At 37.5% G+C, this 17,812-nt stretch overlaps 2 protein-coding genes across 2 annotated transcripts; both read right to left on the bottom strand.

Moving 5' to 3' along the window:
- Nucleotides 1-11,046: 11,046 nt before the first annotated feature.
- Nucleotides 11,047-11,997, bottom strand: LOC125395252 (olfactory receptor 2AG2-like). Its single transcript, XM_048426560.3, has one exon. It carries the CDS (start codon nt 11,995-11,997, stop codon nt 11,047-11,049), a length of 951 nt encoding a protein of 316 aa, XP_048282517.2.
- A 4,002-nt stretch (nt 11,998-15,999) lies between these two features.
- LOC125395262 (olfactory receptor 2D3-like) lies at nt 16,000-16,923 on the bottom strand. The gene has a single exon (XM_087907686.1). The coding sequence runs from the start codon at nt 16,921-16,923 to the stop codon at nt 16,000-16,002; it is 924 nt and encodes a 307-aa protein (XP_087763812.1).
- Between the last annotated feature and the right edge of the window lie 889 nt (nt 16,924-17,812).

Raw genomic sequence — 17,812 nt, 5'->3', positions numbered from 1 at the left:
GGCTCCATTAGCTGCTTCCCTCCTGAGCTTCTTGTGTGTGGAGAGGGCATTATTCCCAGATGCAGGGAGATATCCGAGAAATCAGTTGATATCATGTAGGTGTGATAGGTCCTTCTGTCTTTGTGTTGCTTTTATTGGTTAAGGAATAAAGAAACTTTCTTGGCCTGTGATAGGACAAAAGAACAGAACTGGGAGGGGAAAACTAAAGTGAATGCTGGGAGGTAGGAGGTAGGGTCAGAGAGATGCCATGAAGCCACTGTCAGAGTCAGACATGCCGAAACTTTGCCGGTAAACCACTGTCATGTGGCCATATACATGTTAATAGAAATGGATTAAATTATTATAAGAATTAGCCAATAAGAAGTTAGAGCCCATGGGTCAAGAAGTGATTTAATTAATATAGTTTCTGTGTGATCATTTAGGGTCTAAGCTAGCCAGGTGGCTGCAAACCAACAAGCAATGGCTCCTACACCAAGTCTTCTTCATTGATCTCTAACTAGAATCAACACTGATTTCCATTCTATTTTGCTTCATTTCTCCCCTCTCATGCATCTGCTCATGTGATTGTGTACCTGTGTAGCCTACAACCACAGTTACATTGCTCAGAGGTCCGATGTAACACAGGACACAGGAATTGGCTATCTCAACTCTCACTGTTCTAGATGAGGACATTCTCTTTCACCCAGTTCTTTCCTCATCCTCATCCTATGTATTAGTCTTTAGTCATGTCTTTCTCTAGAAAACCCTGGAAAACAGCTTCTGGAAACTTTATGGCATTTTATTTTTAACTTAATGATAATTAAATGCAACAATTCACTTTTTGATTACAAACATGACTGCACAAGTTCAGTAGAAGAAATATAAAGTCTGGTGGCTTTATCATTGTGAAACTGACATAGTCTTTCTGATGAATTTTTTCCTGCCATGATTATTAGATTCCATAAATGCCACATCAACAGTATGCTTGATTTTTCTTCTTAGAACACTATCCACATTGCTATGCTCAATTACAGCAGTCTCTTATCTCAGTCAGTTTTATGATATTTGTTTAGTGAGTACAGTTCTTCCCTTTGTGAAATTTTCTGTTGTGTATTTAATGGAACTAAAAGCCACTTTATACACTATATTTGATCATAATCTTTCTCTTCTACCAACTCCTCCCAGATCCTCAGACCCTCCCAAACTTTCTATTACCCAATTTCATGTTCTCTCTCCATCCGTCTCTCTTTCACACATGCATGCATGCACACACACACACACACACACACACACACACACACACACACCAGCAGCAGCAGCAACCCCAAACTCAAACAAAAAAGAAAACATAAAAACATGTAGTTCATTTTATGTTAGTAAATAACTCCTAAGCATGTAGTTTTCCCTGAAGTGTGATTGATATTGTTATATTTAGTGTCATTTTATTAAAGAAAACTGATATATTGGGTTCTTCCAGAATGTATCAATTGAAAATAGCTTCTTGGTTGAGAGTGGGACTTTGTACCCACTTTCCCACCTCTGGGAATTTTTTCTGCCTTGAACCTATGTGTGTCTTGTGCTTGGTGTCACAATCTCTGTGTATCATTTGTGTATCAGTCCTATTGTGTTCATTGTAGTCTCCTATCACCTCTAGGTCTCTTTTCTATCTCCTCTTCTGCAGAGAGAAATTATATTGCTATATTTCTCAGAGCCACTCATTTTTCCTCTTTTATGAATAATTTACTACTTTTGTCCTTTGATAACACTGTCTCATATTTCATGTAGAACAGTGTTCAGCCAAAGACCCCTCTCCTTTCCCCTCTTTTAGTTCCCACCCACCTGCATCTGTATTTTAACAGTGTACATTGGCTTCCTTCATGACAACTGTCTATCAATGGCTATTCTCCTCCAGGATCATGGATCTAAGTTTCATTGACTTCCCCCAAATTTTGTTTCTTTACACTAATTTCATACTGAAACTGTTTCCTTCCTTGTTCTTAACTATAGTTATTAAAATATAAATGTGTTCTTATTGGCATCATCAAAATTCCTACACCCTCTTCCCTTTCGGTTATTGGCACAGTTTTTTCAACATCTCTGTATAGTAATAGAAATATCATGATAATTGTAAAATGGGACTCTACAAGATTGGGTAGAAGTCTGATGCAAGGGAAACTCACATGAGTCTACAAGGATGACTCAAGCTAAGACTCTGGCAGCAGTGGGTGCACAACATGAATTGGCTATCATGATTTTTTTAATGGAGTTTCTTTTTATTTTTATTGATTTTTATTGAGATCTACATTTTCTCTGCTACTCCTTGCCTCTCCCCTCCCCCTTCAACCCTCCCCCAAGGTTCCCAAGCTCCCAATTTACTCAGAAAATCTTGTCTTTTCCTACTTCCCATGTAGATTAGATCTATGTAAGTCTCTCTTAGTGTCCTTATTGTTGTCTAATTTCTCTGGAATTGTGATTTGTAGGCTGGTTTTCTTTGCTTTGTTTTTACAAACCACCTGTGAGAGAGTACATGTGATAATTGTCTTTCTGTGTCTGGGTTACCTTACTCAAAATAATGTTTTCTAGCTCTATCCATTTTCCTGAAAAATTCAAGATGTTATTTTTTTCTGCTATGTAGTACTCCATTGTGTAAATGTACCACATTTTCCTTATCTATTCTTTGGTTGAGGGGCATTTAGGTTGTTTCCAGGTTCTGGCTATAATAAACAATGCTGCTATGAACATAGTTGAGCACATGTCCTTGTGGTACGGTTGAGCATCTTTTAGATATATACCCAAAGGTGGTATTACTGGGTCTTGAGGAAGGTTGCTTCCTCATTTCCTGAGAAATCACCACAATGACATCCAAAGTGGTTGTACCAGATTTCATCCCCACCAACAATGCAGAAGTGTTCACTTTTCCCCACAACCTCTGCAGCATAAGTTGTCATCAGTGTTTTTGAAATTGGCCATTCTTACACGTGGAAGATGGAATCTCAGAGTTGTTTTGATTTGCATTTCTCTGATGACTAAGGATGCTGAACATTTTCTTAAGTGTCTCAGATTCCTCTATCAAGAGTTCTCTGTTTAGGTCTGTATTCCATTTTTAATGGATTATTGTTCTTTTGATAACCCATTTTGTCAGATTGTAACTAGTTGTCAGCAGAGAGTCTTCATCCAGTGAGTGATGGAAGTAGATTTATAGACCCACAGCCAAATACGGTGCCAACTTCAGTGAGTCCTTCTGAGGAGAGGGAAGAATTGTAGGTACCAGGCGGTGTAAACCAACATAGTGCTTTTATGTCCTCACCCCATGGTCCCAAATAATGACACAGAAACTTGCATTAATTACAAACTGTTTGGCCTATAGTTCAGTCTTATTACTAACTAGTTCTTACGTCTAAATTAACCCATTTCTATTAATCTATATATTGCTGCCATGTAGTCATGACTTTTATTGTTCTGGTCCATGTTGTTTCTTGGGGAGACTGACTGTGTGCATCTCTCTCAACTCTGCCCCTCCTCATCAGAGTCCTCAGTTAGATTGTTCCACTGTCTAACCTGGCTATTGGGCAAACAGTTTGTAATTAATATAAGTTTTTGTGTGATTATTTGGGATTTTTCAGTAGGACATGAAAGCACAACCACCATTTACAAATGGTGTCCAGTGTGGAGATGAGCTAATGAGGGACGGATCTCTGTGATTAAGTCAGATTTATTAACAGGTGCAGAACATAAAGTACACAATACAGAACAAGGATCCTCTTGTTCCCAAGGGCAACTGGGGAGGTGTGGGGAAGGTCACCATGCTGTTGCTGCCAGTGAGCCCTCCACAGTCCAAGAGAGCATCCTTCATCCTGCCCTGGCCTTTTATTGGAGGTAGTCAAGTCTTATATACTCAGAGAAGACCATGATCATTGGGCCAAGCCTCCCCAACATAATTGGCTGTAGGATTGAATTCTCTCAACAAGGGTGTCAGGAACCTTGCAGAAAAAGTCACAGATACAGCTTTTCTGGATCCTGGAAACTCACAGAGCCTGAACCAGTAATCAAGGAGCATGGTATGGGACTGATCTAGGCTCTCTACATACATGAGAAAGTTGTGTAAGTTGGTCTATTTGTGGGATTCTGGTAATGGGAACAGGGGCCATCCCTGGCACTTTGACAGGCTCTTAGAAACCTATTTCTCGTGCTGTATTATCTTGTCCAGACTTAATACAGGGAGATGTGGTTCATCAAATGGAAGCTTACTAGGTCATGGTTTGCTGATAGCCCAAGGAAGACCTGCCCCTTTCTGAATAAATACAGAAGAGGGTTTTATTGGGGATGAAGGGAATAAAGGGAGGGAGTAGGAAAAGAGGAGGAAGGAGGTGCTGTGGTTGGGATGTAAAGTTGATTAATTCATGAAGTAATTTTAAAACAGAAATATCACAAAATGAATTTATATCCACTTTATTCTCCACTGATTATTTAGTCACATGAACTCCATTCCAAGCAAGTATTGCCTTCCATTTTTTCTAACTAATTTTGTTCTTTTGACAATTCCTTTATACATATATAGTACATTCTTAGTACCATCACCTACAACGCTCTTTATCTCACTCCTATCCTTATTATTCCACCCAACACTTCTTCCACACGCCCATAGCTTTTTGTTTAGTTTGTGACTCACTGAGTTTAACCAGGGAACTTTCAGGTTTGGAACTGTTCATCAAAGCATGGTGAGCTCATCAGTGGGTACACAACAGAAGACATTGTCTGCTCCTCCCCCAGAATTCATTAATACCTCAGTTTATCAAGAAAGTATTTGACCACATGGACCCGTTCCTAAGCTATGACTGATTGTTGACTGGCCAGGTACCATCCAGGTTCATTGTTGGCAGTAGCTGCTACTGTGAGGTCATGATAGTTTTGCTCCATCCTGCATGGAAGTTAGCATACCACAGTCTGTCCCCTTCTCACTACTAGATTCTTCATGCCTGCTCTTCTATACCATTCCCTAAGCTATAGAGGGAGTAGTGTAATGGTCATATTGAGGTCTGATACTCAATTTTGCTTATTCTCAATGTCTTCAGCAGCCATATATCTCTGTTTTCTGTGTTTTTCATTGCAGGAAGCAGTTTCCCTGATTAAGAGTGAAAGCAGTATTTATTGATCAGCATAAATATAAGTATTTCGAAGGCAGATTGGGGTTGTGTCAACTTATCAAGCAGCAACAGGAAGTCTCTTCTTAGAGCCTAGCATTCAATCAGCCATGTTTTCTATATTTCTAAAATTATTTAATGTGTATGAGTATTTTGTCTGTATATATTTGTGGGGGAGTTGCACTATCTTCATGCCTAGTGCCTGTGGAAGTCAGAGGAAGATGCTGTTTCCCATGTAACTAAAGACACAGACAGCTATAAGATAGCTCACGGGTACTGGAAATTGAAATTTAGTTCTCTGCAAAAGCAGCAGCTCTTAATGATAAGCCAACTCTCCAGCCCATAAGTCATGAATTTTTAACAGGGTTTACAGTAGTAAACATGAATTCCACCATGTAGATCAAGTCTCAAAAATGAACGAGAAGGCTTTTAGTTACTCCCAGTCATGCCACTACTGCCCCAGCAGGAACTTCTTGCCTATCAGATTAATAATATATGCAATAGGGCTCCCAATAGGTAAGACTATTGATGCCTTTTCTCCCTATAGAAACTTGCATTTTACTTCTGTCATTATGCAATTTGGTCAATAAAATGTAAGTTTCTAGCTCAGTTAAAGTTTAGCTTTTCTGTGTCTTATACCCAAGGGGTGTGTTGTCTGTAGTAATAGGGTCTTATCAACTAGGTCCAGTGAGCAGTCAAGAGTAATGGCAAACGTCTTTATTGTTTTGGCAATATCTGAGACCACCCTGACTAACAATTATTAAGGAGAAACTCCATACCCAGCACTGCGATTTTGGTTTAGTATCTGCTAGATATCAGCTATGCATTATTTAGCTAGTCAAGCCACCACCCTTCCTAGCTCTGATACATCCGTTGGCTTACAGAATAGGAGGTTTCCATATGGTTTTCTATTGTACTCTTAATTTTGGTTAACCCTCCCTTTGTGCACCTTCACTTTTCCTATCTTTCTGTCCACATCACAGCTTGATAGCACAGCTTGATAGCTCCCAATACTATTTGTTCTGATTTTATTTAATCTTTGTTCTGCTATTCTATCTTCCTGAGAGTATCTTCCACCCCAGTGACTATGTGCTGTTTTTCTGGCTTCTATAGAAATTCTAAGATAAATACAAAAGGCTATCAGTATTTTCTTTAAAGAGTCCATTCTGCATCTTCACCTTTGATCTGCTAGAAACATTGAAATATAGTTGATCTCTCTCTCTCTCTCTCTCTCTCTCTCTCTCTCTCTCTCTCTCTCTATCTCTATCTCTATCTCCCTTTTTTCTCCCTGATTACAGATGCCACAAACTACTGGTTTGCCTATTTCTACTCTTCACTATTCATCTTTTGATTCCCTGCCTATTTCTGGGTGTGAAAGTTCCCTCAGAGAATTGATAAACACCTTGCTTTCTTCTCAGTCAATGACAATTATTTCTAGCCTCGTAGTAGGCTAATGACACAAAAGCCTAAGCATGTGCATAAATCAGGTTTGATTATTTCACTAGCTCTCATTTAAAAATAACAAAAACCATATTTTTGATTCATACTCTGCTAACTTTGTCTAGAACCAACACCACCCTCTGTAAATATAAACCAAGCCATGCTACTTTTCTACACAGATTCTTAAAATCTTATTTTTACACACTTTTCACTCCACCAGGAACCCTGCTTTTTGTATTTACTTTAACCTCACTCTTTTCTTCTCCTTGGTTACTACTGTACAGTACACAACTGTTTCTGATTTAGGACTAGTTAGTTGTCCGCATAACATATGTTATTTTGTTATTCATCTCTTTTTCCTTTGCTTTTTTTTCATCTGAACCAATAATGTCTTCACGAAAGAAGAAATTAACACATACATAAAATATTTTTTTTCCGTTGCCTTACTATCTCAACAAGTAAATCCTATTAGATTCATCTATGTAATGGATTCCACACATATAGTAATGTTATGGTCTCCCCTACTTCCACCAATTCCACACATATTCATCAGCCCAAGTCATCATGAGCCTATATCTGTTTCTCAGCAACACCTCCCTAAAAGGTACCCTTTCTTCTCCTGTGCCCCTACATGATCAGTTCATTTTCCAGTATGCAGAATGACCTCTATAAATATGTTTGTTCATTTCATTGTTTCAAATTAATGGATGAAATCTTTCTGCCTATCTTACACCATGCTTCTGAAACTGTGCTCTCCCCAATACTCAAAACAACTTTATCATGTTGTTCTTACTGTCTCCTAAATAAACCATTATCATTCCTACCTAGAAAAATATATAAATATCTACAATACAATTGTTATAACAAAACCAAAATTTGTGAGTGTATGGGTGTACAGTCACCAAAGAAACATACACATATACCAAGATTCTAGTTAGAAAGAATTAATATTTTTATTTAAAGGTTTTATTTTTTGAGAAATAATCAAGAGTCAAAGGAGTCACCTTCAAAATTCACATGCATTTTAATGGATTCTGACATGCTAGAAAGTTGAAATAATGAATGATTAAGAAAATTGTGACATATATACTGCATCTGAAGCTTTAGTAATAAAAATACGATGAAATAAACAGTGGTGGGACTAACGTGTATTATGACAGCATTTTAAGTTAATGAGGAAGATATGAATAAGCATGGCATTAGATGAAATGGATAAATATTTAGAGCAAAAGCTACAATACTAATGCAAAAGAAAAAATTTTCCCTAAACAAATTTTAGATATTGCTTGTGTCAAAAGATTAAAAGTAGATTATGTGTCACCCTTCATCTTAGATTCCCTCTTCCTATTTCCCAGGCTCCCTTCAATTTGTTTGTGGAGTCACGTGATTGGCCTTCAGTACATGGAATGTGAGCACAACAATTTACACAAAACCCATTCTTAAAGAACCATCCCATCTTCACAGCTAGAATGCTGAAAAAGAATATTCTTCAAATTCTTCAAGAGCTGATAATGTGTCACTTTGAAACTTCATATCTTCTGCTCCATGTCTTACCTGAGATTTATGTATGCAAAGAATAGTTTACCTATCAAGCCACTGAAATGAAAGATTTGTTAGTTTGAGTTGTAGAGATGGGTAAGACACTATGGTGAAAGGTTATATCAGGTCTATTTAAATGAACTTTTGGAATAGTTTTAAATTTTTTATGTGTGTGAGTATTTATCAGCATGTATGTATGTACCCCACATGCTTGTCTACAGAGGTCAGAACTGGAACTGACGTATGAAGCTTGTGAGCAACCATGTGGGTCCTGGGAATGAAATCAGAACTCTCTGCAAAAGCAGCAAGTGATCCTAAGTGCTGAGCCATCTCCCTACTTTTATTGGAAGATATTTGATTTTACATTGTCTATGACCCAGAGTTGAGCAGTTACTGAAACAATATGGCCTAGAAAGCTTAAAATGTTTATTATTTGGTCTTTAACAGAAAAAGTTGCTTATACCAATACCCCAGCAAGTGTTATTAATTTAAATAAAAGAAAATTAAAACTAAAAAGGTGAATTTTTATGTTAATTTATATTCTAAGGAAATATTATTATAAGAAAACTATTATATACTTAAATTGTATCAAAAGTTTGAAAATCTAAACTAATGACAAATATCAACTATTTGATCCTTTTTAGTTAGGATGTAGTAATTGTACATCCATATAACTGATACTGAGAAGGAATATATTTAAAATATATCATCACCCCAATTCTGAAACTCAATATTCTATAATTATTTATCATGTCCAACATTAACCATTTATTTTCTAATATTTTGTTTATTCTTTAAGAAATTTAAACAATATATTTTTAGCATATTCTTTCCCAACCTTTAACTCCTCTCAGATCTTCATATTCATCTTCGTATTCATCTCTTTCTTCATGATAAGAGTATTAAAAATATCCAGTGTTTCAGATTGCATAATGCAATATTACTGACCGTATTCAATGCCTGGGTAACATAATATTACCTTGTATCTCTCCTAAGTGTGACACTATCAAATAATATTATATTCTTTGAATATTTCAAATGTTTATACAATGTATATTAGATCACATTCCTCCACCACTTATTCCTTGCAACTAACCAAAACACCTCCCTTACGAAATCTTTCTGAACTCCATATCTTCTTTTGTATGTTATTAATAACCTTTGAATGCAAATAGTACTGCCCACATGTATTTGGGTCTGTGGCCATAGACTGGAGTATGAGCAACCAACTTTCAGTAGTAATTACATTGGATTTGTTTCAAACACAAATTTCCCAAGACAACTTCCCCTGTTTTAAGAAATATGGTTTTCAGTAAGGAGCTGAGAAACCCCCATAATCACATTACCTACTCCATGATTTTTCCAATGTGCAAAGTTTAAAAGGTTCCGTGACGTCTCCTAGATGTTCTTTTCTTAACTTATCTTCATTTCTATGCCTGCCCCCACAACACCACCAGTCTTTAGCTTTCTTTTGTCAGTTGGACACATTCTGCAGCATTGGATTCAAGGAACTTTCTCAGTTGAGGACTTTCGGTTGCGTATTCCAATATTTTCCTAACTACATATTCAGAAAAATCAACCATTTTGACCATGTGAAGCTCAATGGCAAAGCAGCTACACAACATTCTGTGTTTTAAATACCAGCACTGTAAATAAAGACCAATGCTTTCACATTATTTTTAGTACTTAGATGTATTCTCTCTCCAAATGCAAAATTTGTTACATTGAATCTTTCAGAGAAGAGATTGTGAAAATATGAAAAATACACATCATAAAAAAGATTGAGAGATGAATAGCATAAAGTTGATAAATTTACAAGAAACCCCTTATTTCCAGTCTACCTCCCTATGTATAATGAAGATCATATTTTATTTCTGAGAAGTAACAATACAAAAATCATTATTAAGATTCTCCTACTCATGCACTTAATAGTCAATACAGATTAAGCACAAATTACAAGGACCCAGTACAAATATGACTTATCATTTATTCAAGCTACACAAAAAAAATTCTTGGAATCAGGCTTTCAGTGTTCACTTTATAAAAAGTAAGCAACCTGATATACACAAATTTAAGACTAATGTCCAGTGATACCAAAAAAACAAGGAGGAAAGGATTCAGTCATAGTCTCTGCACCCCCATTCATCAATATTCTAAAATATTCCGTCATAATATCATAATTTTAAATGATAAAGCTCACTTATACTTACACTTCAAATCAATAGAATAGGTGTAGGTGTTATAGAAATAAAAGGGTATTTCAACGTAAATTGCTTGACAAAAGCGTATATATAAGGCTATACTTTTTTAAACTTCAAACAAAATACATAATATATTTCAATGTTACTCTACTTCTGGCCTTTCAAAAACATGAATACTTTCAATTATGGCTTATTCATTCATTTATTTCACCTGTAATTTTATGCCACATTTAAAATGACTCAGTTAAATATTACAGCTAGAAATTATATGTTCTATGTTTAACCTTTTGTACTATGTTAATTTAAATGTTATACTTGTAGCATTAACGTGTCTCCCAGATCAGGCATGCAACTATAATTGTATACCTCTTAGTTTCTTCACCAACCATTTTCTTCTAAAGAAATCCAAAATATTTTCTGCATATCTTTATCACCATTAATAATTAACATACAGATAAAAGTAAGCAGTGTGCTTAGAGGCTCCTGGGGACTTCTCAGGCCAGAGCTAATGCTTTGTCTCACTGCTACATGAAGTTGAAATGGAAAATGAATCTAGAACCATACCTACTTGGTATTTATTCTGAATGCTTCCCAACTTCATGTTAAGGTGTCCGTATAAACCAGGTACACAGAAACAGTAAAAAAAAAGAACTTTAAAAGTGCATCATCTCAGACACCTATAATATTAAAGAATGGCTGACTATGACAATTAAGTTGGAGAAGAAAGAGTGAAAGGCAAATACTCCTTAAACAGTGGGGTGTGCTGGCAGGATGTATCTGCCCAGGACCCTTCTCAAAGCCCCAATAACCTCCTTATTCCTCAGGCTGTAGATGAGGGGGTTCAGAGCTGGGGTGACAATTGTATAAAATACAGAGATGATATTGTCTTGCTTTGTGTTGTGCAATGAACTGGGTAGGACATACATGAAGGTGGCAGCTCCATAGAACATGCCAACCACTGTCAAGTGGGAAAGGCATGTGACAAGGGCTTTCTTTTTCCCTTCATTTGAGGGCATATGCAGCACGGTGAACAGAATTAGTGTGTAGGAGGTAACGATGGCAGAAAGGGGGAGTAACAGAAATGTTACCCCTGTCACATAAACCAAGAGCTCATATTGGGAAGTATCTACACAAGACAGCTTCAGCAAAGGCAGGATCTCACAGAGCAAGTGTCTAATCTCCTGGGACATACAGAAAGGGAAGTGCATAGTATACACAGTATGACCTACTGCAGTCAGAGAGGCCAGGATCCATGATGTGGCCACTACGAGACAGCAGATTCTAGGACTCATAAAGATCATGTAGTTCAGAGGATGACAAATGGCCACATACCTGTCATAGGCCATGAAGGCCAGAAGGAGGTCCTCTGTACTGCCCAGCATCAAAGCTAGAGCCATCTGAAGGGCACAGCCTCCAAAAGATATGGTGTTGTCTCTCAAAATGAAATCCATCACAGCCTTGGGAGTAACAACTGATGTGAAGAGGAGGTCAATGAGAGACAGCTGTCTAAGTAGGAGGTACATGGGCACATGGAGCCGGGCATCCACTGTGATGACCAGGAGCAGCAGTCCATTGCTGGTCAGTGCCAAAGTATACAGAACTGTGACTGTGGCACAGAGCAGTTCAGGGGAGCCACTGCCATCCAGAATTCCAACCAAGATGAAGCCACTTCCCAAGGTGGAGTTCCAGAGCTCCATTCTAAGTAGTCTCTTTAGTTGCCTAGAAGTAGACAGATTCTCAGTGGAAGCCATTTTAAGAGAGCTAAACTAACATTTGAATTAGTGCAGGCCACTTTAGGATGGCCAATAGGAACAACATTCTATATATTTTCTGATTTCTGAATTATGGTCAACCAACAGGCTTGTCAGGAATTGCTAGTCATAGAGAATTTTCTTTGTGTGTGGCGTCATAAGAAATAAGACAGATTAAACAATCAATAAACTTGAAAGGTTGTGGAGGACATGAATACTTGCAGGTGATGTAAATACAGTACTCAAGTAAATTCTTGAAAGTTAAGTTTAAAAAGCAAAGACACATCTCTCTTCATATTAAACAACGACACTGAATGATGATTTGAAGCCCACCTGTGCCAAAGCTTAGAAAGTTTCAAATAAGAGAAATTAAGCAGGATTGAGCAAGGTAGCAATAACCAGAACCCTGGATGCTACCACCTGCCACCTAACTCTGCATCTGAACTCATGCTGCCTCTCCTGTTCTCCTCCTTGTCCTTCTAACCCCCTACCTAAACAGAAAGACTAGGTGATTCACACTTGACCAGCTGAAGAGAAATCATTTCTAGGACGATGATGATTTTATTGAGGACCTCAAATCAAGAACGGTCAGCAGTAGCCAAGACAGGCGGCAGAGCCCTGCTAACTTTGTGAAAATAGTGAGAGGAAACCAAGGAGAGGAAGCTGAAAATGTGGAAGCATGTTTACATCAATATTTCTCCATGTCACTACTCAGTATGTTTAAATTTCAAAATGTACTTCTATGCACTTTCCTGTGTTATTTTTAAAGGCAAGTAGTCATGTAGAGGGAGAATTTCCAACTGATATTAAGCAACTTTGTTTTGAGGTACTATTAATTTAATAATCTTCATTAGACTCTAGGAGTTCAAGGAATCTGGTTGTATCAAGGGTAAATACTGAGACGCATTATCTGGGGCTTAGAATTCTAATAACTCAGATCTGACCAGCATTTCACAATGACTGATACAGTGCCCTCTTTCACAAGCTGGTGTGCACACATGATGTTTAGAGAACAGATAGGAATGAGGCAGAAATCAGAGACTCTCATAACTGACAGGCTACTGAGGTCCTGAGTCTGTACAGGGTACTCTAAGTCCCCATACTATTTGCCTAAATCAGAGGTAGAACTGTTACCTACCTCCAAAACCACACAGCGCAGATTCCAGATCACACTGAGTGACTTAGGGTTCTTAGGAGGGTGAAGCTGTTTAAATTGCTGAGGAAAAAAGAAGGTGGTTCCAATAAAGGGTGGGATGAAAAATTGTTGTTATCACTAAGATCAAAGGTCAAAGGCTACTCTAGCTGCTGGCATTGGTAGTCCTTTCCAGGGGGATACTGGTGCTGATGATCATCTGATAATTCAGCATCAAATCCTCAGGAAGCAAGAATATCAATCTTCCATTATGGCTCCCACCCAATCTCTATGGCATTCTTATTAAGTCCTGCAGTTCTGGACAAATTTTTGAGTCTGTGAGTTGGGCTTTTCACGTATCATCTCCTGCCAGGGTTCCACGGTCTCAGATAAGCTCAGTAGTAATTAGGGGAAAGAAGTATGGGCAGGGCTGCTCAATGAAGACCAGTGCTGTCTACTCTTGCTGTCTCAAGGGCAGCAGCGAAGCTCCAGGTTTGTCCTGAGGGAGGCTCGACAGTGTCATCCTTCCAGGCAACACATCCCATGAAAACACTACTGCAAACTGGATTTTAATGATTCCTCCTAGGTGTGTTCCATGGCCTGCCACTCTCTACACCTAATCTATCTCTTTGGCTCTTGATGTAGAAACCTTTTCTGTCCCACACTGTCTTGATCAGGACCTCCCTACAGAAAAGCTGGTGCTGGAAACTGGCCTAAACAAGCAACCTCGGAGGAGCCTTTGTCAAGTTACATGGGGTTTCCCAAAGCCTCCACGAGGGTTCCACTGTCCACCTCTGTACTGTACCTCAATGTTGCATGGAGGTACACACATGTACCTGCTAGTACTAGATCTTCCTTCAATGACACTAATTTATTTGACCTGGCCATGTTATTTCAATTCTTTTCTCCATTTCTGTGCTCTCATATATATTCTTTCTTATACTATTTTTTCCTTATGATTTTGTTTCATCAATCAGTCCACCTGTAAATCTTTAGGGACTGCCTCTGGAAAGTTCATTGATTTTGTTCCAATTTTAAGGAAAAATAATTAAGCCTATGCCTTTATGATGATAAATAAATCACTATGACTAATTATCATACAAAAGCAACAGAAAAAAACAAATTAGCTATTGGCTTTTATCTCTATAAAGACAACATACTCAAAAGGAAGCATATTATTTAAACTTGAATTTACAGTAGTGAAATACCCAAAAACAGTACTTAAAAGGGTAAAGTTTGGACTGAAGTTATGGTTCAGTATCTCAGGATATGGAACAATGACTGGTCACTTGCCTAACATGTACACTCCATAGGCCCAACCCCCAGTGCCACAAAGACTTGGAATAATATAGTTTTGTTTTAGTTTTCAGTGAAGAATGTCTTTTATTCTCTGATGGGAGATGTTGGGTGGCTACTGAAGCAGGGGTCAGGGTTCGAATGTTTTTTCTAATCACTGGCATGATTAGAAAGCAAAGAAGGCAGATGTAGCAACATTTTATTTCAAAGCAAAACTAATCAGAAGAGATAGAGAAGATACTTAATAAACATTTTTTAAAATCTATGATAAGAATATTATAACTCTAAACATTTATTCACCAAACACAAGAGCACCCAAGTTCTAAAGGAAAGACTACTGCACCTAAAATCATGCCTTGACTCTCACACAGAGATAGTGGGTGACTTCAAATCCCATTCTCACCAAAAGACAGACCATCCAAAGAAAAATTAAGCAGAAAAATGCTGGAGTTACATAACACCATAAATCATAAGGTCCTAACAGACATCCATAGGACATTTCACCCAAACACTAGATAGTCCATTTTCTTCTCAACAGGCAATGTAACTTTAATCACATACAAAGACACAAAGGAAGTGGAAAAGCGATAGGAACATTTAAATAAAACCCTGTGTTCTATAAGACCACTAAAGACTAAAGCTGAATATCAATTCAATTGAAATGCCAAAAGGTACACAAACTCGTGGAAATTAAACAAAACGAAATTAAAAAAAATGGGTCAAGACAGAAATCACAAGGGGTTAAATATTTGGTGAATTGAATGAAAATGGAAACAGTATATGCAAACTTATGGAATATATGAAGGAACGCTCATATCAAAAGTGATTTTTAATTCAGTATTTTTGTAATTATATAGTATGACATTTATAATTGATTTCAAATCACTTCTAAATCCAAATATGTGCTCTTACCTTTTGTAGATTTGGCAATTTGTTTAACTTTATTTGTTAATTTATGAAATTATAATAGAACTAACATTTTTCCTCCCTTACTTTCTAACTCTCCCATTATCTTTAAGAAAAAAATCTACTATTCATTATTACTGGAAAACAGCTTTCAATTTCAGAAAATGGTATGCTCAGGAATATATACAATGATAGAAATACAACACAATTTTATGTTTACATCTGAAATTTATAAATGTTCCTGGGATACATAATATGCCTTAGAGTAAATTTGGCAACTGAATGAAAGAACATATAATATTACTTATACTCAAGTAATATGTCTGCATTTCTGAAGACTGGTTGTTGTAATTGATGTTTTATTTGCTCCCATGCCTATTCATATCATCCCTATTTTCCCTTCTCCATTTCTTTTAATTGCCTTTGAATTTTCCTTAGGACTAAAATACACTTTGCTCCAGAAAAGAAATTTATTGATCTAATTGGGTAAATATTACACAAAAAAATAAATGTAATGGTAGAGGAATGGGTAAATATGAAAAAAGTTAAAAAACATAACTCTTATATTGTATACCTAATGTTAAGCAGCAACAAATCCCCATGACCCCTCAAAACTATTTTGTAGTTATTCTCCTGAGAGCCCCTTTAACATCCTTATTCCTCAGGCTATAAATGATAGGATTAAGCATGGGGGTCACTGCTGAATAGAACACTGAAATCATTTTATCCTTCTCATTCATTGTCTTTGAGTTTGGTCTCATGTAGGCAAATATTGCTGAGCCATAGAAGAGGACAACAACAAGCAGATGGGAACCACAGGTGGAGAAGACCTTTAGCCTACCCTCCCCAGACTGCATCTGGATCACAGTGGAGACGATGTTCCAGTAGGAGATGAGGATGAGGGAGACAGGAGCTAGGAGGATTATCACGCCCATTGCAAAGATGGCCATTTCTGTGCTGTAGGTGTCTGCTGAAGCCAGCTTCAGGAGGGCAGGAGGTTCACAGAAAAAGTGGTTAATGACATTGTTTCCTCGGTAAGGGAGACGCAAAGTGAATGTAGTATCTACCATGGACACAAATGCACCACTGGCCCAGGACCCTGCAGCCAGCTGAACACATATCCAGTGTGTCATGATGGTGGAGTAGTGCAGAGGCTTGCAGACAGCAACATACCGGTCATAGGACATCACTGCCAGGAGTGCACACTCTGTACATCCAACCAGAAGTAACACGACAATCTGTGTTGAGCATCCAGCAAAAGAAATGGTCTTTCTCTTCGCCAGGAAGTGGACGAGCACCTGGGGAACTGTGGTGGTAGAAAAGCAGAGATCGGCAAAGGACAGGTTCCTAAGGAAGAAGTACATGGGAGTGTGGAGTCTGGGGTCTGAGTGGATGAGCACGATGATCAGCAGGTTTCCCAGCACAGTGAGCAGGTAGATGAGGAGAAAGAGGAAGAAGAGCAGGGCTTGGGTCTGTGGGTCCTGTGAGAGGCCCAGGAAGATGAATTCTGTCACAGACGATCTGTTGTCCTCACCCATGAATAATTACTTATCTCTGTAGAAGAACTTCAAGGAAAAAGATGCACATACATCAGCTGCTTCAGAATATCTACATAATTTGGTATTTTATTAATTTAAAATTAATTTCATTAATTCAAAAATTGTAGTATTGAGTTCTTTAAAACTATTTGCATATTCTGAAAGACTAAATTTTCTTTTGGCCTGTGTGGTGTGTCAACAGAGAACCAATGACTACTTTTGTTCATCCCTTGCATCTTCTAGTGGCAGTAGAAAGAAAAATGGCATCTTGTGTGTTCCATTACCAATCCACCTCTGTTACTCCTAATGAGATGAGGGGCCCGTTGGATGTTTCTCAGATTATATTCAACCTTTATGTAGGTCTGAGGAGCTAGCATGTTGAGATGACCTTAATTAGCTATGTATGACATTGTGAATTCTGTGATAATATTTATGAAGCCTTTCATTTCACTGTTTGCAAAATCATTCTAGAGTATCACTCTTTAGAGTGAAGAATAACTAAAAAGTTATACTGAAAGGGTTAGTATTCTATGTTCCTATCTATCACTCTAATTAAAATATGTACAAGGTAAGCATTGTTCTGTGGGTTATAAATAAAAATACTTGTGTCTTTGGTTGTTACACTTAGCACCTTCAAGTCTCCAAAGTCTGTCTTCTGCCCAATATTATATTTCTTTGCACATGACACCAATTTTAATCTATTGATATCACCTGGTGGCAATCATTGGTGACATTTTCATTTCATTCTCCTTTAAGCTACTTAAGTACATAATATAGAGTTACTATCATTCTTATAGCACAGAATATAAATATTATTCAAATTGCTAGTAACACTGAGTGCTTCTAACTCTGTGTCTTGAAAGTTTCTTCTTGCTTCTTGAATTATTGC

Source organism: Myodes glareolus, chromosome 7, assembly GCF_982192425.1.
Source record: "Myodes glareolus chromosome 7, mMyoGla1.1, whole genome shotgun sequence".
In the NCBI taxonomy this organism is placed as follows: Eukaryota; Metazoa; Chordata; class Mammalia; order Rodentia; family Cricetidae; genus Myodes; species Myodes glareolus.
Note: the sequence above shows the minus strand (reverse complement) of the source record. Positions and strands in the feature narration are given on the sequence as shown.

Excerpts from the sequence above, each read along its gene's own strand:
- LOC125395262 (XM_087907686.1), bottom strand. The coding sequence starts at position 16,923 with ATGGGTGAGGACAACAGATCGTCTGTGACAGAATTCATCTTCCTGGGC.
- LOC125395252 (XM_048426560.3), bottom strand. The coding sequence starts at position 11,997 with ATGGAGCTCTGGAACTCCACCTTGGGAAGTGGCTTCATCTTGGTTGGA.